The 23,169-nt window shown below is 43.9% G+C and overlaps 1 protein-coding gene across 5 annotated transcripts; it reads right to left on the bottom strand.

Annotated features, from left to right (window-relative positions):
• Positions 1-12,303: 12,303 nt before the first annotated feature.
• LOC141050421 (cold-inducible RNA-binding protein B-like) lies at positions 12,304-20,666 on the bottom strand. Of its 5 annotated transcripts, none has more exons than XR_012220513.1 (8): positions 20,522-20,666; positions 20,043-20,156; positions 19,856-19,962; positions 19,447-19,567; positions 19,285-19,366; positions 17,644-17,711; positions 14,222-14,300; positions 12,304-12,368 (listed from the first exon to the last, which is right to left on the bottom strand). XR_012220513.1 is itself a non-coding variant. In XM_073547197.1 (7 exons), the coding sequence occupies exons 1-7, from the start codon at positions 20,664-20,666 to the stop codon at positions 14,296-14,298; spliced, it is 642 nt and encodes a 213-aa protein (XP_073403298.1). In that variant the 3' UTR covers positions 14,221-14,295. The 5 variants fall into 5 exon arrangements, 3 of the variants coding, with proteins under 3 accessions (XP_073403298.1, XP_073403297.1, XP_073403299.1); XR_012220514.1 differs by having other exon boundaries at positions 12,304-12,365; XM_073547197.1 differs by lacking the exon at positions 12,304-12,368 and having other exon boundaries at positions 14,221-14,300.
• Positions 20,667-23,169: the final 2,503 nt, after the last annotated feature.

The following is a 23,169-nucleotide window of genomic DNA, read 5'->3' as shown; positions in this document are numbered from 1 at the left end:
TCAGGTTGGATGGTGAACATTGATGGACAGCCATTTCAGGTCTCTCCAGAAATGCTCAATTAGGTCAGGGCTCTGGCTGGGCCAGTCAAGAATGGTCACAGAGTTGTTCTGAAGCCACTCCTTTGTTATTTTAGATGTGTGCTTAGGATCATTGTCTTGTTGGAAGGTGAACCTTCGAACAAGTCTGAGGTCCAGAGGACTGTGGAAGAGGTTTTCATCCAGGATATCTCTGCACTTGGCCGCATTCATGTTTCCTTCAATTGCAACCAGTTGTCCTGTCCCTGCACTGAAAAACACCCCCGTAGCATGATGCTGGCACCACGTTTCACTCTCACGGTGCTAGCGGGGATGTCACTGAGGTCACGGAAGTTCAGCCCGGCTATGAACGGAGCTTCAGTGACCGGACGTAACCTTGATGACATCACCAGTGGCTTTCAGCCTGGACGGATGCATCTTGCCACTGTCCAGGTTGAAAACTGTTTATCCCTTAGACATGGATTATGGTGTGGGACAGAACGACGGACAGGTAAGGTATATTGTTTTTTATTTTACTTTTATTACAAGAGAATGAGGGCTTCGCTGGAATTAGGCATTTAAATAAATATAGAAAACTGTGTTTAGTATTATTTCAAATAAAGGACTTTATTCTGGCTGTGTCATTATTTACCATACAACTATAGGAATAGTAATTGATGGGTGTCAACAGATGCTTCTCCATTACTAAGCCGTGGGCTTGATGTCACCTGACATTAAAAAGGGGACATCAACCCCACAATTATGAACCCCACTTGCCACTGCTACAGGGCAAGTGAGAAGAGCCAGGCAAAGTGCCAGAATTGGTGCATCTAATAGATGTGCCTTTTCTGTTCAGCTGCGAGCTGCTATTTTTAGGCTGTGGGGCCAATATCCATGACCTTTACCAGTCTGAGAAAACCAGCCCCCAGTTGTCTGCTTTAGCAAGGTTGGGTGTCAAAAATGGGGGGGACCTATGCCATTTTTTTAATTATTTAAATAATTATAAAAAAAAACTGTGTGGGGACCCCTCTATTCTTGGTAACTAGCCTTGCTGAAGCTGACAGCTGAGGGTTGCAGCCCCCAGCTGTTTTGTCTGGCTGGATAACAAACATAAGGGTAACCCATGCAGTTTGTTTTTAAATTATTTATTTACAGCGCAGGAGCGGCTAATGAATACTCCCATCCGCCACTCCTGCTCTCACTGTAATTAGCGGTAGCAGGCTTCAGATGATGGGATCAGTAGTCCCATCCGCTTACACCAGTGACCGGAGGTAAGCTTTATATCTTCTATCACAGCTGAGCGCTCGCGCTGCCTTATGACAGCGTGGGATCCACGGCTCTCCGACTGGTGGGGATGATTTCACCGCCAATCAGAAGCGGTATTTGCCGCGTTGCCACGTACATGACAGCATGACAAACACCCTGTATTTGGGCAGCCTAACCCAAACAGTAACACAGACTTCCTGGTGAAGTCCGTGTTCGGTGTCCTTGCCCAAACAGTAGGTGTTCGGTACAGACGCCGAACTTTACTGTTCGGGTTCGCCCATCTCTATGCTTTACCTAAAATCCACAAAGGAATTTTGCCCTCTTCCTTTAAGCCTATCATCACCTAAGGGTGTTGTGGACAAAGGTGACTCTCTCACCCATTTTTGTGGCTTTTGATTGTGATCGTTTGTTTTTTGATACAGAGAGTTCACTGGGGTAAACCCTGGCCAGTAACTTATTTTCCATCTCTTCTAGTCTGATCTGTTTAGCATGTTCCTGGGATACTATCATGTCTACTCTTTGAAACTGTGATGTAGGAATAGATTTTTTAGTAGCCATAACACAAAAAATGTAGTAAACTGTTCCGATCCATGCCTTTGGTGATCAATGGAAAGTACCCCATTCTCGTCCTTGCAGGTTAAGGTGTCCAGAAAGTAGATTTTGCTCATACTGTGTTGTATGGTGAACTGTAGTTCAGGCCACACATTGTTGATGTAAGTATCAAAACTTAGAGTGTTTCTAATGGCCTGTTCAAAATGCAGAAAATATCATCAATGTACCTATGCCATGTTCTCAGACCCAGGTAGACACCCCCATCTGTGGGTAGTCGTCTCCTGGATCCAGCTCTGTGACTTCCTTTCCAGTTTGGCTGTAAAACAAGGAGTAGGGTGTGTAACCCGTGGTTTGATGGACTCGATTGCTGTAGATCCACACGAGTTCAGAGACATATTCTTGCCACCTAGTTTTTCTATCGTGAAATGATCTACCATCACTAAGCAGTGGTCATATCCTTGGTGAGCTGGCCCGATGGTTAAGTAGTCGACGGACAATAATTCCAGATTTCCAGAACCCCAGTTCTGAGGTTACTATCGTCTGAGTAGGAGCTCTTTGTTCCGGGGACTTGGCCAACACACAGGTTCGACAGAGTCTACAAGCCTCCTCAACCACTGCTCTCAGCCAAGGGTGGCAGACAAACCGCTGTAGCCAATGGAAAGTTTTTTCAAGATCGAAGTGAGCCCCCTTTTCATGAGCTTCAGTGGCCACGGCAGACAGCACCATCTCTGGTATCACCACCTGCCAGGAAGCCCCAAGTTCCCTCTGAAATTGAACCTTCCGGTACAACAGCCAGTGTCTCATTTGGAGACTCTCCTTCTGCCGGAGTATCTTCAATGCTTCTGCAGTCAGAGCGCTCTGCCGTTCCAGGCAAGACAGCTTCTTCAATGTCACCCTGTGTCTGAACAGAGCAAGTTCATGATCTTCCTGCTGCAATCAACCCCACTCATCCCAAGATCTTCCCAAGACCCCTTCATGATGGGGGGGTCTGTATTTGTTCCAGCGTGGCTGCCACCGTCCCAGCGGTCCTTAGGAACCGGGGAACCTCCTCTTCCTCTAGCAACTCATCTCTACTCTTTCCCAGCGGTGCATGTCTTGCTCTGGACAGGGCGTCAGCGTGCGTGTTCTCTGCTCCCCTTCTATAGGCGATTCTGTATTGGAACTTCACCATCCAGGTCTCCCAATGTTACTCCAAGGCCCCTAGCTTGGCATTCTCCAGATGCACTAACGGGTTATTATCAGCTATTATCAGTGCGCGCTAGCACCTTCGAGCCGGACAGGTATTCAGCGAATCTCTCCGTCATGGCCCACACCAACACCAGCAACTCCAGCTTGAAGGAGCTGTAGTTGTCCGGGTTGCATTCGGAATCTTGAAGGGACCGGCTAGCATAAGCGATCACCCTCTCTCTTCCGTCCTGCACCTGCGACAATACAGCCCCATGTCCATGCAAGCTTCATTCGGTGTGGAGAATGAACATTATAGATAAATCTGCATAAGCCAGTACCGGACCTTCGGTCAGTGCCTTCTTTAACTCACAAAACGCCTTCTCCTGCCTCTCCTCCCATCAGTTGGACCGACTCTTGGCATTTGGGGGTACTCCCTTCAGGAGTTCGAGTAACGGTTGCACCACCCGGGCAAAATTCTTTACGAAGCGACGGTAGTATCCCGTCAATCCCTGGAACGCCCGTACATCTTTTACTTTCTATGGGGTCGGGCAGTCTCTGATCACTGCAATCTTCTCCTGTGATGGCTTCACTCCCTCGGCATAAACGACATGACCAAGGTACTCGATCTGAGTCCAGAACAAGTGACATTTTCGAGTTTTCACTTTTTGCCCATATTTCTGTAAACGGCTCAACACTTGCTCCAGTCTCCATAGATGGTCTTCAAATGAGGCAGCGTACACGATGATGTCATCTAGATAGATGAGTGTGGCCTCAAAATTCAAATCACCTAGACATCTCTCCATCAGCCATTGGAATATACCGGGGGCCTTGGCCAGGCCAAATGGCATCCTGTTGAATTCAAAGAGGCCCATGGGAAGTATCGTTCAATCTTTGTTTATTAAACATAACAAAAAGGAACAATCATACAGTCATAAACTGTAGAGAACATTACAAGTTATAGGCATACAGACAGTGCAACTTTTCAATTTCCTTAGCTCTGTCAACTTAAAGAAAGTGAAAAACTATAGAATTATAATGAGAGTCCTGATAGAGTATTTTCACGATTTCACTCAATAGTCTACAACTTTTTGTAGCAGAACCATCTGTAGCCGGATACAGGACTCCCATTATTGTTGTTCCAATTGCATTTAAGGTATTTAGGGAGTCCTGTTATCTGTTAAACTTCCCATGGGAAGTATAAAGGTCGTTTTCGCCTGATCCTTTTCCGACATGGGCACTTGTTAGTAGCCACTGGCGAGATCCAGCGTCAAGAAAAATTTGGCCTTCCCCAACGTGGACAGACTCCTAAATCCCGGGCAGAGGGTCTGAGTCTCATACAGTACAGGCATTAAGCTCACGATAGTCCACACAGAACCTCAGGGACCCGACCTTCTTGCGCAACAGCAAAATGGGAGCCGCCCATGGACTCTGGCTCTCCCTAATGATACCCCCTGCAGCATCTGGCCGAGCATTTCTCTCACTTCCTGATATAACTGGGGGGAATCTGCTGGTAGCGCTCTCAAATGTGTGCTGTATCTCTCTTTGGTATCTTGTGAGTAATTGCTGTGGTGCAACCGAAGTCATCCTCATGGTTTAAAAAAATGGATAACGCCCCAGTAACGCTTCTACTTGAAGTACATGGGTGGGCGTGAGTTCAGCGCACATCTGTTCTAAGTCGCGCCGAACCTCTTGGATGTATTGAGGTTCGGTCATTGGAGAGGTAGTTCCTTTCATCGACCACAGGTCTTCCATATTCACCGCCAACGGTATGTCCTGGGGCGGTATGTCCTGGGGCGGACATTCTCGCGCGATCAGCGATGGCCAGCGGGGAAGCCGGTCGGAGGTAAGTATCACACATAGCGATATCGCTATAACATCACAAAATCGGTGACGTTATAGCGATATCACTATGTGTAAAACCCCCTTTAGTCTGTGTACTACCCTGCATTCATTCTTTTTGGTACAGATAAGATATGGATAGACAGAGCAGATTTCTAATCTGCTTTTGCTATTGAAAACATTATCTATGAGCTCAAAAACCTTTCAGGTGATGCGGTTTTTTAAAAAGCTGATCATTTTTTGCAGCTGAAAAACATATCCTCAAACGCAGGAAAAACGCTGTGTGTGAATGTAGCCTTAGATCAGGAATAGAACATGTCATAACTTTCCCAAATTCCTATGAAAAAATATTCAGCACATTCTGCATTGAAATACTGTACCCAATTTACTATATATTTTAGGAGTTGGAGTCAGTCCATTTTATACCGACTCCAACTCCACCAAAATGAGCTCCGACTCCACAGCCCTGGTGTCTATTAGCCATATCCTCCTCCTGCTTCCTCAAACTGAATGTGGACAAATCTGTACTGGAGGTCTGCTGCCTTGGAGTAACCCACCTCCTGCTCTAAGATATTTACAGAATCTGCCTCTTAGCCCTCACTACTAAAATGAGTGTGCATGCCCTCATCATCTCCCGTATCGACTACTGCAACATCCTTTTCTGTGGCCTCCCTGCTAACACCCTCGCACCTCTCCAGTCCATCCTTAAGGCTGGTTTCACATTTGCGTTTTTTAGCGCTGGAAAAAAACGCTAACCTGCGCATGCGTTTTTTCCCCTATCTTTAACATGGGTGCGCATACCTGCGCGCTTGTAAGCGCATGTATGCGATTTTCATGCGCTGCGTTTTTTTGGGGTGTGCGATTGGATTTTCCAGACGCATCATGTTGCATTTTTTGGCCCTGCAAAAAAGCGCATGCGCACATATGCGCACGTTTTGCGCTAAAAATGGCCATTATAGCCTATGGATGCGCATATGTGCGCACTGGCATGCTCATGTAAGCGTTTTTTTGCATATGCGTTTTTTTTTTTTAACCATGGAATTTAGGGGTTTGAGTTAGAGTTAGGGTTAGTTAAGGGGGTTTAGGGTCAGGGTTTAGTATGGTTTGGTTAAGGGTTAGGGTCAGGGTTAGGGTCAGGATTAGGGTTAAGTATGGTTTTGTTAAGGGTTAGGGTCAGGGTTAGGGTTAAGTATGGTTTTGTTAAGGATTAGGGTCAGGATTAGGGTTAAGTATGGTTTTGTTAAGGGTTAGGGTCAGGGTTAGGGTTAAGTATGGTTTTGTTAAGGGTTAGGGTCAGGGTTAGGGTTAAGTATGGTTTTGTTAAGGGTTAGGGTCAGGGTTAGGGTCAGGGTTAGGGTTAGTTAGGGTTTAGGGTTTGGGTTAGGGTTAAGTATGATTTGGTTAAGGGTTAGGGTCAGGGTTAGGGTTAGGGTCAGGGTTAGGGTCGTCATGGTTTGGGTAGTGTGAGGGGCCACCTAAAAATGTTGGAAAAAAACGCAAACGCGGTAAAAACGCGCTAAAAACGCATACAAACGCATAAAAACGCTGCGTTTTTTTCATGCATGCTCATAAAAATGCTTGAAAAAAACGCAGCAGTTGTATGCTTATGTATGCGTTTTTTCAATGCGTTTTTTTGCGGGAAAAACGCGCTGCAAAAAAAAGCAAGTGTGAAACTAGCCTTACTCTGCTACCCAACTATAATTCATGTCTCCTCTGCAAATCTCTTCACTGGCTCCCACTCCCTCAGCATATCCAAATCAAATTACTAATACTGACCTACAAGGCCATCTATAACCTGTCTTCTCCATATATCTCTGAACAAATCTCCCGATATCTTCACTCACGTAATAATCTTTATATAGCGCTAACATTCCGCAGCACTTAACAGTTTGCACACATCATCACTGTCCCCGATGGGGCTCGCAATGATCCCCGCTTCCTCCTCACCACTACTAGAGCTACCACCTCGCCAACACCGTAGCTGCTGCAACCCTCCATCCTACTGTCTCCTTCCCCACTATCCTGTAGAATATAAGCCCGCAAGGGCAGGGTCGTCTCTCCCTTCTATATCAGTCTTTGAATGTTAGTTTGTTTACTGTAAGTGATATCTGATTATTTATATGTAACCGCTTCTCATGTACAGCACCATGGAATCAGTGGTGCTATATAAATTACAATTTTTTGCAATTTCACCACTTGGATTTTTGCACACTATATGTTAAGACCAATGGTGTTAGAAAAGACTGAGAAGAAAGAGAACAAGAAACAAGTTTAACCCCTTTCCTACAATGGACGTAATATTCCGTCCATGTGACCTGGGACCTAATTCCCATGGACGGAATATTACATCTAATGCGATCAGCTGCGCTCGCAGGGGAACGCAGCTGATCGTGGCCGGGTGTCAGCTGATTATCACAGCTGACACCCGGCACAATGTGTCAGCGGCGGTCACGGACTGCCCCCGACACGTTAATCCCAGGCACACCGCGATCAAACACGATCACGGTGTACCAGGGGTTAAAGGGAAGCATCGGCAGTGAGGGGGCTCCCTCCGTGCTTCCCTGAACCCCCCACAGCAGCGCAATGTGCAGCGCTGCTGCAGGGGGCTCCTTCCCTGCAGGTCTCCAGATCCAATATGGCAACGGGGACCTGCGGGGGCCTGCAGGGAGCTGGCTACCTCATGCCTGCAAAGCGAAGGCAAGGAGGAAGCCTGCAGCACTGCCTGTGACAGATTGCTGATCTGTCACAGCGATTTGTGATGTGACAGATCGCTGATCTGTCACAGGACAGTTATGTCCCACCTGGGACAATGTAATAAAGTTAAAAAAAAAAAAGTAAAAATTAAAAAAAAAAAAAAAAAAAAAAAAAAAAAAAAAAATTCCCTAATAAATTCATTTTTTTGGAAATAAAAAAAAACAAACAATAAAAGTACACATTTGGTATCGCCGCGTCCGTAACGACCCGCCCTATAAAACTGTCACATTAGTTAACCCCTTTAGCAAACCCCTTAAAAAATAATAAAAAACAAAGCAAAAAATGATTTATTATCATACCGCCAAACAAAAAGTGCAATAACACGCGATCAAAAAGATGCATATAAATATCCATGGTACCGCTAAAAACGTCATCTTATCCTGCAAAAAACGAGCCTCCACAGTGTCATCAGCGAAAAAATAAAAGTTATAGCTCGCAGAATAAAGTGATGCAAAAATAATTTTTCATATAAAATTTGTTTTCATTGCATAAAAGTGTCAAAACATAAAAAAGACAAATGAGGCATCACTGTAACCGTACTGACCCGAATAAAACCGCTTTATCAATTTTACCGCATGCGGAACGGTGTAAACGCACCCCCCGAAAAGAAATTCATGAAACGCTGGTTGTTCATTCTGCGTCCCAAAAATCAGAATAAAAAGCGATCAAAAGATGTCACGTGCCCGAAAATAGTACCAATAAAAACGTCAACTCGCACCGCAAAAAATAAGACCTCACATGACTCAGTGGGTCAAAATATGGAAAAATTATAGCTCTCAATATGTGGTGATGCAAAAAAAAAAACAAAACCTATCTTTACAATAAAAAAGCGTCTTTTAGCGTGACAGCTGCCAAACATAAAAACCGCCATAAATAGTATAAAAAAAAAAAAAAAGTATTTATTTCCATTTTCCCTTTAGGGTTAGGGCTGAGGTTAGGGGTGTGTTGGAGTTAGAATTGGGGGGTTTCCACTGTTTGGGCACATCAGGTGCTCTCCAAACGCAACATGGCATCTGATCTCAATTCCAGCCAATTTTGCGTTGAAAAAGTAAAATGGTGCTCCTTCCCTTCCAAGCTCTGCCATGCGCCCAAACAGTGTTTTGCCCCCACATATGGGGTATCAGCCTACTCCAGACAAATTGCAAAACAACTTTTGGGGTCCAATTTCTCCTGTTACCCTTAGGAAAATAAAAAATTGGGGGCAAAAATATTTTTGTGGAGTTTTTATTGTCACGCCCAGGCGTTATAGACTTCTGTGAAGCACTTGGAGGTTCAAAGTACTCAACACACATCTAGATAAGTTCCATGGGGGGGGGGTCTAGTTTCCAAAATGGGGTCACTTGTGGGGAGTTTGAATAGTTTAGGCACATCAGAGGCTCTCCAAACGCACATGACACCCGCAGACCATTCCAAAACGGATGTCCGGCAGCTCCAGGATGAGCAGAGGCGCTGAGGTCAGGCACTGACAGCCATCTTATAACTCATTATTTTCTGCAGTTCCTGCTGCTTTACAGTGGGAAAATATAAATCTGAGGCAGAGACACTCTGGCCAGATCCGGGGTATATCTATAACAGGCTAAGCGTCACTCTGTCCAAAGCCTTTATAGACTGCGCAAGTGTGACGCACCTGCGCAGTCTGGCTCGAGTGACGCGCACCCCCCAGATCGCAGTAGACACAGCCCCTCGCCGGCACGACACCTTACCGATTCGGTGTGGCCAGTGTCTTGCTGTGATGACAGGAGGGTGGGTTGTTTCTCCGGAAGCAGCACATGCGCAGTCCGTGCTTTCCGGCGCCATTTTGGAGAAGACAGTGTCTTCAAGACAACGGCGCCAGAAAAAGGAATGTGCAGGCGCCGATTCCAGAGCAACAACCCGCCCTCTCCTGTCATCACAGCAGGCACAAAAGATTACTGGAGTATTCGCTATGAAGTCAGGAGACGGGGTTGTGGCGCCGAAATCGGGCACCAATTACGGCCGTACAATCCCACATTCCTCAGACCTGGATTGGGGGATGAGGGGGTGCCATGCATACCAGGATGGGAGACCAGATACCAATAAAAATGTTCGCCACCTGGGCGTAGAACGGGTTCATGGCTAGTGTATAGTACGCTCTAAGCATCATTCTGTCCGAAGCCTTTATAGACTGCGCAAGTGCGACGCACCTGTTCAGTCTGGCTCCAGAGTGACGCACTCCACCCAGGAGATCGCAGCATGCGTAAGCACTGAACGCATACCGTGATCTCCGGCACAACACCTTACAGATACGGTGTTGCCGCAGGGTCTTGCGCCTGGCGGTGACAGGAGAGGGCGTTTGTGCGCAGTCTGTGCTTTCCAGCACCATTTTGTGGAAGACACTGCAGTGTGTCTTCAAGAAAATGGTGCCAGAAAGAGAGCAATGTGCAGGCGCCAATTCCGGCTCAACAATCCACCCTCTCCTCACATCACAAAAGATTACCAATCAGGTATTCATCGTGAAGCCAGTAGAGGGCGGGTTGTGGCACCCACGCATACCAGGATGGGGGGGGGGGGGGGGGTGAGGTGACCATGTACCAGGTGGTGTCCTTTCCATTGTTCTGTCCTTGTATTCTTACCCAAACAGTTTCCACAGAACTCCCAGTCTCTGAAGCTTCAATCTCTGTGCAGATATACGCGTTTCTAACATACAATGCGACACCCCCTCCTCGTTTATCAAGTCTGTTTCTTGCAAATAAGTTGTATCCTTCTAGTCTTGTATTCCAATCATGTGTTGTCCCACCAAGTTTCAGTGATTCTAATGACATCATATTTCTTTTCCTGTGTAATTCTCCTTGTTTGTTGCCCATGCTTTGTGCATTAGTATAGAAACATTTTAGTTTGTGATTGGTTTCTCTTTCTCCAATATTTTTATTAGATTCTTTCATCTTTTTTCTTCCTTTCCAATTCTAATAGCAGAGTTCTCAATAGCATTTGTCAGGTGTATGGCTTTTTCTGGTCTTTTGCTTCCCTTCCCATGTTGCTCTAGTTTAAAGCTCTCCTTACAAGTGTAGCAAGGCGACTTCCAAATACATGCTTTCCAGTCTTCGTAAGGTGCACCCCATCTCTAGCAAGTAGTCCATCGTATAAGTAGTTCACTCCGTGATCCAGAAATCCAAATCGTTGCTGACGGCACCATCGACGTAGCCAGTTGTTCACTTGCAGAATCTTATTCCACCTCCTTGTTCCATGGCCATCCACTGGGAGGATGGAAGAGAAGACCACCTGCGCTCTCAGTTCTTTCACTTTCTTGCCTAAGTCTTCAAAGTCTCTGCAGATGGTTTCCAGGTTGTTTCTTGCGGTGTCATTTGTCCCCACATGTAGTAGCAGTGGGAGCACTGTGGATTCCTATAATGGAATGGGTGTAAATATGCTGCGGAATCGAGCACAAAGTATCAACATGCTGCAGAAAATAAACCGCTGTGGTTCCGCTTGGATTTGTCAGCAGCATGTGCAGTGGTTTTTTCCCTATAGAACATTGTACTGTACATCACTTGTGGATCCGCAGCAAATCCACGTGTGCACATAGCCTTAAAATAATCAGTGCCGGCAGATGTCACAGCACTAATGTACAACACATGGACAAATATCAGATATTAGAGGATAACAAATCAGCAATACAGATGGGAGTGAGGGCCTGATCCCAGGAGCTTACACTCTGAGAAAATGGGTAAAAAGCCTTCACTAGACAGCTGTATGAGGCCCAGGCTTTATAGTGAGAGGACAGGAGGGCCTGTGCCCAGGAGCTACAGTCTGATGAAAGGGCCAAAAAGCCTTCTCTAGACACCTGTATAATGAGGCCCAGGCTTTATAGTTGAGACTGGAGTGATAAAAGTAGCACTTTTTGCAAGAAGAGCCGCTTTGAGCCAAAAAGAGCTGGTTCTTTTTGGTGAGTGGAGCCAAGTGAGCCAGATCACCAAAAAGAGCCAGCCTGCCCATCACTACACTTTTGGGTATTTTCTATCATATAGACCCCTCAAAGTGGCTTCAAATGTGGTCTGTAAAAATAAAATGGTGTTGCTAAAATTAGAAATTGCTGGTCAACTTTTAACCCTTATAACTTCCTAACCCAAAAAAAAATTTGTTACAAAATGGTGCTGATGTAAAGTAAACATGTGGGAATTGTTACTTAAGTTGTGTGCCATATCTGTGATTTAAGGGCATAAAATTCAAAGTTGGAACATTGAAAAAACAGAAATTTAGCAAAAACTGAGAATTTCACAAAGAAACACAAGTTATTTGAATGAAATTTTACCATTAACATGAAGTACAATATGTCACGAGAAAACAATGTCAGAATCACCGAGATCCATGGAAGTGTTTCAGAGTTATTACCTCATAAAGGGACAGTGGTCAGAATTATAAAAAAATTGGCCTGGGAGTTAATGTGCAAGCCACACTTGGTAGTGAAGGGGTTAAACACCCAAGGTAGTGAAAGTGTTTTTTTTTTTTCTGCATTTATAGTGTACACTGTTGGGTTAAGTGTTATAGCTCTAGAACCAGCTGTTGGTCACACCTAGAGCTTGGGGCAGTTAAGCTGTGCTCCTGGATGTAATATTGTACATCATAATGGAATAGGTGATACTAGATTACAATGATCTTAAAGTGTAAGGAAGGTATAAGTTGCGAAAAACCTAAGCAGGGTGTTTTCAACATATCTGACCAAATATGGAGAAGTTAAGAAATACAGTACTCAAATCCTTTTAAGAAACTTTATTGCAAAAATAAGAAAAAAAAAATGTCTTCCACATCCATGAGGCCTGCTGGAAGGAAAAAAAAAAAAAAAAAAAAAAAAAAAAAATAAGTTATGTTGCTGCTTGTATAGATTTCCCACTACATTCATTACAGGTAACAGTTTGCTGCAAGTGAAGCTACATGAAGTTGCACTAGAAGTCTGACACTATCCCCATTGCCCAACAACTCTAAAGTTTTTGCATTTATATATTACACAATACCATTAAGTCTCAGTTGCTAGTTTAGGACTCATAACATTCTGTTAGGCACACATTAATTGTAAGAGGAGCATATTTTTAGTGAATTTGGCACTACTTGTTCCTACACATTCATGTAATGGGAGTCTGTACTTAGTTGCTTGTTTTACCTTTCTACCCGGTTAATTCTTCTCTGCTTTATATAGAAACAGGAAGTCTCTTGTCCCTGCATTTATCATTCCTTTTTAACTCCTTACCAAGCTGCTCCCTCCTTTTGCAGGGACTTATGACTCATACAGGGAAGAGTAACCTCTAGTTTCTACTTCAGAGCTTAGGATTCAGCTAGTCAGTTTTTTTAATCAGATGTCAGATCTTATGGAAGAGAAGGCTTAACTGGGTAGAATTAAAATAAACTTGGTAATTGCAAGTCCACAGTGCTATATAAATGTGATGACTGCAATACATGAAGGATGAAAATTGATGGGAGTGCTTTGGAAAACCTTGTATTTTGGGGGGAAATTTTGAGGTTACTTTGTTTGACTTTTTGCAAATGTGAGTCAAGAGGCATCTTGAAAGCAAGAGCTCTTTGCCAGTGACAAGGGAAGGCTTCATGCTGCATTATGGAATGGGTCTTCTGCCACAGGAACCTTGGTGTATGAAGACAGACTCTTGAAAAAGTAGAGTAGACTAACAGGGAGTACTTGCATATTTACTACAACACTAATGCAGAGTTCACACTTTTTTTTTGCGTTTTTAAACATGTGATTTTGCCGCAAAAATTAAGCATCCAATGCAGTCCTATGGGATTCCACAATGCTGTGCTAATACTACGTTTTTCCGTGGTGGAATCGCTTCACGGTAAAAAATGCAGCATGCTCATTAATTTAGTGGCATCGTGGCGATCACACACCCATAGGATTGCATTGTTCTGCTTACTTCCCACATGTGGCTGTGCCCACCATGCAAAAACAACATTTGCGGATGGTACCCACGGTCCAGAGGAGAGGTCTCGGTCCTCTGGGTACCATATCCCTTGTAAAAAATAGAATTTAAATAAAATTGTTATTCTCACCTTCCGGCGTCCCACCTCTCTACACGCTCATGGTCCCAGTAATGCTTTGCGAGAATGACATTGAGATCTCACAGGAGTACGACATCTCGCGGTCATTCACGCAAAGGATTACTGGGACCAGGAGCGTGGAGAGGCGGTAAGGCTGTGCGGGATGCTGGAAGGTGAGAATTTTTTTTTTATTATTTTTTACATTTTCTCTTTTACTACTGATGCTGCATAGGTTAGTACTTGCATATTTGCCAGAAGACCCTCTAGACCCAATATGAAATGCATAGGAGGAATCCAGCATGATACTGGGTGAGCAACATTTATAACTGTGCACTTAGGCAAGTTAATTTGCAGTAATTAACCATATACATGTTGATCAGTGTTTACAGGTCAACACCACAGGGAACAGAACAATCACCAATAGAATTGTTCTGACCTGGCACATCATACATGAAGCACATTCTGTTCGCATGGGCCATGTGGTTTGCATATTCATTGTAGGATTATCTGCCTGCATAAAACATGCTGGCAAATCACCAAAACTGGTCAATTATAAACTTGTTTAAATACAACTTTGTATGAAGGATAAGCCATGCACTTCAGTTGAATATTTACACATACTGACCTCTAAGAGGTAGATACAAAGAAGTTTCTGTTTTTTCCAGCATGACTAGCAGGTCTGGAATCAGAAGTAACCAGTTATTCTGAAAGAAAAAAAACAAAAAAAAAAAACAACCACATCAAGGTTTAAATCACACGAGGAGTTATATTGCAAAGAAACCTAGACATTTGCTGTATGACCAAGTCATTCAGTAGCTACCACTGCAGAAGTCACTGCAAACATTCATATAAGTTAGTTTGCACAGGGTGATAAGCAATGAGAGAGTAGCATTGTTGCTCGGGTTTCCCCCCAAGTATTTTGGCGTGCTCAATGATTTAGTGTTTGTTGACACGGCTGCATGATTTATAATGCATGATATACAATACATGTGTGGAATTCCTAACAGGCTACCCTCATGTATTCAGCCTGTCTAGCAGTCACAAATCATGCAGCCGCATCAACACTAAATTTGAGCATGCCGAGGAAACCCGAGGAAGAGTATACTCGCTCATCACTAGTAATGATCCCTTTAGCTACATGAAATGTGACTCATTCATTGTGAACCCACCACCCCATGTAGCGGTTTAAAAGTGACAACTGAATTATTCTTGCTTGAGCAACTAGGATACATAAAAAGTAAATGAAAGATCATTTTTAACAGCACTGGTACATTTAAAAAGGTAGTTGTGTTATTCCTTGGCTGGTAGTTTTGTAGGGGGGGGGGGGGTGGGGGGTGTCAAAGCATATAAGGCATTGCCTTTACCTAGATGACTAGACTTACACCCACAGACCATTACAGGGCATGTAACTGCAAGACCTGCATTTGTGCCTACAAGTACACATACTATAGGAAATCCTTCATAAGTCCACACATTGTGTGATGAGTTGGAAGGGACCTCCTGGATCATCTGGTCCAGCCCCCTGCTCAAAACCGGATTCACCAAATCATCCCAGACATCTTGTCTGCCCAGCCTCTTGAGAAACCCATTGTAAAGTTAGTTGGAAAAACACAAGTTTGAAATTGTGGTTTGCCAGCACATTAGCTGGCTGACTTTTGAGCCAAGTTAAGAAACCAGTGCTTTATACATTTTAAAAGGTGAATGAGCAAGTTGTATACTTAGAATGGTGTGAGCTCAAGGAAAAGGGATGTGGACATGAGCAGAAGAGTTACCTCAAAATACCGGACTAATTCCACAACTGAACTAGCCAAGAGCAGCTTTCAGGAGGCTTCACAGGATGCACAACACTTGACTTCTCCAAGGACATTGCAGAGTCTGTACTCTAGTAGAGGATTCTCAGAAGGCAGTTTTGTACCATCTAATATGGTATAATCCCTATAACTGCATAACATTTTAACTAACATTCCATTCACAAATGCATTACTTATCCAACAATGCCAATTCCATAACTGGATTTTGTGTGTTCTAGTTTCACCCTCTGGCATGTTTTAGGAACACTGGCAGAGTGAAGTTTGTTTGATCAAGAAAAGTTTAAATGTTTAACAACCTAGGAATGGAGACATACATCTGGAATTGTTACAGTGAAAACTATCTAGTTAATTGTCTTTATAGAAACCCAACATCCTGAACTGCTTTACATGACCTCTTGTTATCACTTATGTTATACTTAGCAAAGGCCACAAGTTTTATTTGATTTAGCTTCCTAATAAAGCAAACCCCAGTGTGCATCATGCCCAGCCACATCAATGTTGTGCAGAAGGTAAATGTCAGGAACATGTTTCTTTTCATACGGTCTTTTAATAGGCTTCGTGAAGCCAAACGCAAGTTGAATACAAGAATTCTGTAACCACTTCAATACAATTCCATCCAGTAAAAAAAGGACAGTATAAACAAACATTTTCAAGAACTTCTTGTGACTTATTGGAGAGATTGGACAGTTTCACTTTAAGTATATCAAGGAGGCTTGGCCACTATTTACATCGCACCCAGGCTCTCATCTACCTTGTTACACTAAAGGAATGTTTTCATAAGAATTCTTAAAGTATTTGGGGACATTAACCCCTGGCACTATATACAGCAGCAACAGGCAAGTACAAGACACTGTTGCATCAAAAGACCAAGTCCACCAGCAAACAGGTAAAAGTTTGCAAACATGCCAGTAAAAGAAAAAAAAAACATAACCTGTTGCTGAAGGACATGATCTACTCCAATACACTCCACATAATGCAAGGTAAACGCCAACTAGTTTGCCTCAAATGAAACAGCTCTGACAGGAAATTGTGCCTGTCAATGCATTAGTAACATTATAAAAGAAATATTTACCAAAAGTAAGATCAAAATAAAAGCAAGTGCCCAAGGTCAGACCCTATAGGACAGCTGTTTCACATAACTTAAGAGGCAGTCAGGAATACGAGATGTATATTAAAAAAATGAACAGAAGTAGAAGTACTACATAATAACGATTCTGCGAAGCTCCAAAAATCTTTATAAATACAGCCATTGGAAGGACGATCTTGAGTCAGGAGGATATTTTACTCGTTGTGTGTAGCTGAGGACAAGAAGCAGGCACAGTTGTAAAGTCACTTGCATATGGACAGTTGTCAGAATAAACTACCCTATTCTAGTTTTGTCCCTTATCCCATTTTGGTCTAAACTGGGTCTTACGGCACTATAAAATGTAGACCAGAACGTCAACATGCATTACAACAACTTTATGCTAAAGTTTATTTAAAAAAACAAAACAGAAAAACTTGTCACTTAGGCTGGGGTCACATTGCGTTATTGCAATCCGTTTAACAGACTTGTTTCTATGTGGCACTAACGCATAGTAACGGTTCTGTTAATGCACCCATTGACTGCCAATAACAAACATCCTAATGCATGTCAAAAACAGCATGTTAGCCATGGTGTATTATTTTGTGAAGCACCAGAGAACACAGTCTAACGTGTTTTTGGGTGCGTTAAGGCTAATGCAGAGCGAACGGAAGCATTTGCTCTGAACTTTATGGCTAAACGCATGGTGATGCAATGCAACCATGTGTTATGAGATTGCGCGCGTGCCCCCCCCCCCCAAAAAAAAACCCACACAATTTGGCTCACATGGTTAGTGCATCAGTTTACCAGATCCATCAAACGATGACACAGTGTTGTGAACCGAGCCTTAGATGTAGGATGCCACTTCTCACCCTTCCCCATGTCCAGCACTGCCCTCCATATCATTGACCATCCAGACATCACATTTAAAAGTGCAGCCAGTAAAGGAGCCCAGCCAAAAAGGTGATGGCACAAACTGTTATTGGCTGCAGCTGTTTCAACATGACAAACCAGTAGCATGGGGGAATCAGCAATATTAAAAAGAGCTACATGCTCAATCTGCAACCAGGGGACTTTTTAAACCATAAAACCCCTTTATTAGGGGGGGGGGGGGGAAACATAAAAAAAAACAAAAAACACAAACCCTCATTAGATCCCTGTCAGATTACTTACCATAACTGTCATAGCTGTCTCTGTATGAGCCTCCAGACCTATCCCCATAACCGCCTTGGCTTCTGCCACTAGAGGGAAGCAAAAACCCCACACACTTTAGCTTAAATTTTACACCAATGACCAAAAATTGTGGCAATTTACCACCACAAACTATAAGTATCACAAATGGAAAGGTGGGGGAAGTGTGCGGTCAGAGTTACCACTTTTTCAGGGGCAGTTCTATCTGTATGCACTAGTGGGAGGCAAAGTTTCCAACAACCTGCGAGTCACCGATTAGTTTGTAATGTAACATTAGTGGGGTGCAGCTTCATGGAAGCCATGTGACCTTAGAGGCAGCCTGACTGCAAACAGTGCCATCTACAGGCCATTTCCTACCTTGCACCCACAGCATACCAATGCTAGGCTCATCTGGGATTAAATTTAGACTGTCAGAAAAGCTTTGACACTAGTGTAGTTGACTGCAATGTTGAAAAGCATAAATACCCATGAATGACCTGTTAAATGAAAGGCACTCCCACAAAGTTTAAACGACAGGAGCAAAAATAGAAATCTAATTTTTATCTAAGGGAAAAAAATAAAATAAATAATAATATATGATCTCAGAGGCAGAGACCACACAGGATGCCTTACAGTTTTAAGTGTTCATCTTATTTATAATTATACATTGGACCAAACATGAAAATAGATCTAAATTTCAAGTACTACTGCATGAAAGTAGGACAGTCCTACTTGACTTGTGTACTCGTATAAATAATAAGGGTTTTGTATACCACTACAAATCTATCAGTGGACATATTCCTACTCAATCATACTAGATCTATATAGGATTGAAATTGTTTTGGGCAAATACAAGATTGCACATTCCAACCAAATATCAGAAAGTGAGGCTTACATACATCTGCAAGGAAGATACCAGAGAATTTCCAGAGTCCACAACTGTTACCATCATGACTGAATGCTAAAGTTTTGCCTTTTAGGTAAGTGCAAGCCTAACTTCAGGGGCTTACTTGGAATGTACCACCTTAGATTTACCAAAAATTGCAGTACATTTAAGTATTTTTATATTGTTACGTTTGGTGCAGGAGAGACCGCATGATTCTGGGCTGTCATGCTGCCCCATAGCCCAGTCCGAGACTGGGTCCCACTTCCAATTCCAGAAGTTTACGTCACAGGCAGCTGTGGGTCAAGTGATAGGGATGAGAAGAGAGCAGTAGTGATGCTCACAGGGACTTTGGAAACAATGCACTCAGCAAGGTTTTATATTGATATTCCCACTACACATAGTGGACAACCTCTAGAAGACAATTGTAACATCCTGTGTTGTCTGCCTCTGAAGTCCTTTGTTATGGTGTTTAATAATTTATCTAAAAAAATATGTAGTTATAAAGGCAGTTTTGCCAACCTACCAATTATAGGTTGTATGATAAAATAAGCTTACCCCTTTAAACAGAAGAGGAAAGCAGACAGGCTTAGTGACTAGATGCAAAACAACCCCATGTAGAAGGGAGTAAAATTAGAATAGTTCTAAAATAACCAAGTATATGGATTGGACATTGCATAATAGTTTGAAAGTTGACAATTTAGATGAGGGAGAATAAAAATTTATATTAAGACACTTTTACAAAGGCATTGCCTCCTCACCTTCCATAGTAGTCACGAGATCCACCATATCCTCCACTCCTGTTATCAAACCGGCTGCTTCCATAACCTCTGTCTCCACCACCTGGTCATATTAAAACAAAGGCTTAGAACCATCTGTACGGTTTATGAGAATCTACAGCAGCTCTACATTTGGATACATACCACGTCCTCTACCGCCACGGAAAAATCCTCTGCCACCTGAAGAGCCTCCTCTGTAACCCCCGCGTCTATCACCAGAGGACTTGCCAGCCTGGTCTACTCGAATCTGACGGCCATCCACAGACTAAAAGGGAAACAAGAGTACCAAGTAAGGAAAAAGCTAGCCATACTGCATGGACCTGCAGTACAAGCATTGTTCTAATGCAACATCAGTCACTGCAGCAAAAAAACCCTCAGCTTAAGGGTGTTCCAGGCCATGGCACAACTCAGCCTGGCAGAGACTACTGTGGCCACCATAAACACCCATTACTCTGCATCATCCTCTCCATTCCTTTATTTTGGGGTGGAGTGTTGAAACAGGATTAGCAAATCGGTTTCCAGACCCCCTAAAGCAATAAATCGGTAGGCTCACCTTTCCATTCATTGCTTGCATGGCATCCTTGGCATCATCAGGGCTTTCGAATGTAACAAAGCCAAAGCCTCGTGACCTCTTCGTCTCCCGATCCTTCACTACCACCACTGCAGACGTACAAAATAGCATTAGATCGCCATAACAAGAGAAACAAGCTCTGCAAGAAAAAAGGCGCCATCACACGAACCTTCCGAGATCTGGCCGTACTTGCTGAACACCTGCTCCAGGTTCTGTTCGTCGGTGTCGAAGCTCAGGCCGCCGATAAAAAGCTTTCCTTCATCTGAAGACATGATGACGATTTCTATGGAGAAAGAGCGGCCAGACTGTAGCTTTACAATGGGCAAAAGATGGCGCCCGCCACGTGCTCAGGGGGCGGTCCCTGCAGGCGAGTCACGCCACAGCAGCGCGGGGAGCCGCCCGCCATTACTAGGGCGCCACGCTGTCCGCCGATGGCGGTCTATTCCCGGCCACCCCAATTCCAGTCAGAGTACTACTGCGACACTTCTCTGTATAAACTGTGCTGCGCCACATAGACCCCGTATAACCGGCACAATGCCTTCATGGCGACAGCAAGACGTATAATCACGGAGGATTACATATGACCGTACAGCAATGCCGAGCACCGTACAACCAATGCCCCTGTCCCGCCCACACCCGGTCACTTACCGTACCTCTGCTGAGGTTGGACAGACACGCTCACTGCTGTACACAAAGGACCCGAAATGCCGCAGTGCCGCCTACACCTTCTTATATTGCTTCGATAACTCCGCCCACCTAATCTACAATTCAACACACGTCTGGAATGAACCATATCAGCGTGGGGAGACAGATGAGACAAAAGAAAGACACTAACTAATACAGTCATGCGGCGGACTATGAAAACAGGTTGTACACAATTCTTGCAACGTTTAATTGCTCATTCGGTAAGTTATTATAAATAAAATCAATATATAGCACAATGGAATATTCCGACTAGCAATTGCGTCATCAACTTAATATGCATCCCGCGCTTTGTAATGCGCGTGTTCTGATTGGTGGGCCCTGTTGCCGGGCGGCGGTTAGGCAGGAAACAAAGGACAGGGTTTGGAGAGAGACTCCATTTTGTAGAAAGCGCGCGCGGCCGGGCGTAACGCAGGGAATGGTTCCCGTCTTCAACGCTTGCGAGCGCGTGTTCAGCGTGAAGGCAGTAACATAAAACGTGTCAGACAATGTGAGGAAATCCGTTTTCTGAAAAGCGGTTACGTTCCCCGCTTCACTAGCCGACGTTCCCCAGATAAGGGCTTATCTCTCACTACGTTGTGGATTGGATTCCGGCAGAGACCGACTAACTGCACGACACGTATTCCTCATAGCGCTGGGTTCACACCATCGTATCTCATTGCATACAGACTATAACTACAGCCCCATAGACACACTATATTATACATACACCATGTGGTGGTTGGGCATTGCAGCCTGTACAGACCGTGAAGTTGCCCCTGGCCTTCCACATCCTGTGCTACCATCTCACAAACCGACAGATTTTTTCCTCATCTCGATTTCCAGTGGAGCAGGTAGACTAAACTCTTGGCAAAGGATCAGTTAATCATGTATGGACACAGGTGGCACACCAAAGTACTGAGCGGCTTACTGCACGTTACACGTATTAGGCCGGGTCACACACGTGAGAAACTCGAGACGAGCCTTGCATCTTACTACCCAGGGCCGGACTGGGACAAAAAAAAAAGCAGCCCCGCCACACAAACCCCACAAACTAGAACACTCCTCACCCCGATCAGTGAACTTTGCTTTTTCGTGCCCCTCACTCTCCTAAAAGGAGTGCATTGAGCAGCAGGGTGGTTTGCTGTTGAAGGGAAAAAAAAAAAAAATCTGCCTGAGCGAGTGTGAACGAGTTGAGTGTGACCTGAGCATAGGTGCGAACTGTGGTAAGTGTGACTTGTGATTCAGTGACTTTGGATTCAGGGAGTTTCCAAGGGAGGTATTACTGAATTATTGTTATATTTTATTAATACTTTTTTTTTTTACTTAGTAACATAGTTTGAAGGCTGACGGAAGACCTTATGTCCATCTAGTTCAGCCTATTTTTAGTGCAGCTGTTCTGCATTGTTGATCCTGGGGAAGGCAAAAAACCTGCAGAGTAGAAGCCAATTTTCTCCATAGGGAAAAAAATTCCTTCCATTAAGCTGGGTCAACCATCTACCTATAATATTATGTTATTCGTAACCTTCTATACTGTTACTCATAAGAAAAGCATCCATTCCTTTCTTACATTCATTCAGTGAGTTGGCCATCACCACTTCCTCAGGAAGAGAATTCCAGAGCCTCACTGCTCTTACCGTGAAGAACCCTCTTCTATGCTGGTGCAGAAATTGTCTTTCTTCCAAACGAAGAGAATACCCCTTGTTCTTGTCACAGTCCTTGGTACAAACAGTTCATTGGAGAGATCTCTGTATTGCCCGCTGATATACTTGTACATATATATTAAGTCTCCCCTAAGTCTTCTCTTTTCTAGAGTAAATAGACCTAATTTTGATAACCTTTCTGGGTATTGTAGTGAACCAACTCCATTTATCATTTTAGTAGCCCGCCTTTGAACCCTTTCAAGTTCAGTAATGTCTTTCTTGAGCGCCGGCGTCCAAAATTGCACACAATACTCCAAGTGTGGTCTGACGAGTGATTTGTACAGAGGGAGAATTATGTTTTCATCTCGTGTCCCCAGACCTCTTCTAATGCATCCCATGACCCTATTTGCTTTGGTGGCAGCTGCCTGACACTGGGCACTCCAATTTAGCTTCTTATTGACTAAGATGCCTAAGTCTTTTTCCATGTCTGATTTCCCCAGCAGTTTCCCATTTAGTAAGTAATCTTATCTTTTCTGTCTGGTGCAATCCCCATTAGGATGTGCTCCACTATTGCCAATGCCATCCAGTGTACGTCTTGCCGCATACATTTTTTCCTACCATGTGATGCATAGACAGTGCCAGGTTAGTGATTATATGGAGGTAAAGGATACTTTTTAATTGTGCTGAAGGTTTTGCAGCCTCTGGTTTGCATCTCTTTATACACAGGCAACACTAGTTGCTGTATCAGACCGGTCTGAATAAACTGAACACACTGCGCAGGCACAAACAAACCAATACAACGGTATATGGAATGATCTCGTGGTCTTCCCGCAAGATTTTGGCGAGATGGGACAATCCAGCGGTCCTCTCGCGGGATTTTGGTGTGAACACCGGGCTGCACGACACATCTGCAGGGCCATGACCCCTGGGGAGTTTTCACACACCAGATGCCGTTTAAGGTATTATCTACAT

The sequence above is a fragment of the Dendrobates tinctorius genome, unplaced genomic scaffold (genome assembly GCF_039654945.1).
Source record: "Dendrobates tinctorius isolate UK_male_01 unplaced genomic scaffold, ASM3965494v1 ptg000011l, whole genome shotgun sequence".
NCBI lineage: Eukaryota > Metazoa > Chordata > Amphibia > Anura > Dendrobatidae > Dendrobates > Dendrobates tinctorius.
The sequence above is the reverse complement of the archived record's forward strand: the minus strand, read 5'-3'. Positions and strand labels throughout refer to the sequence as shown.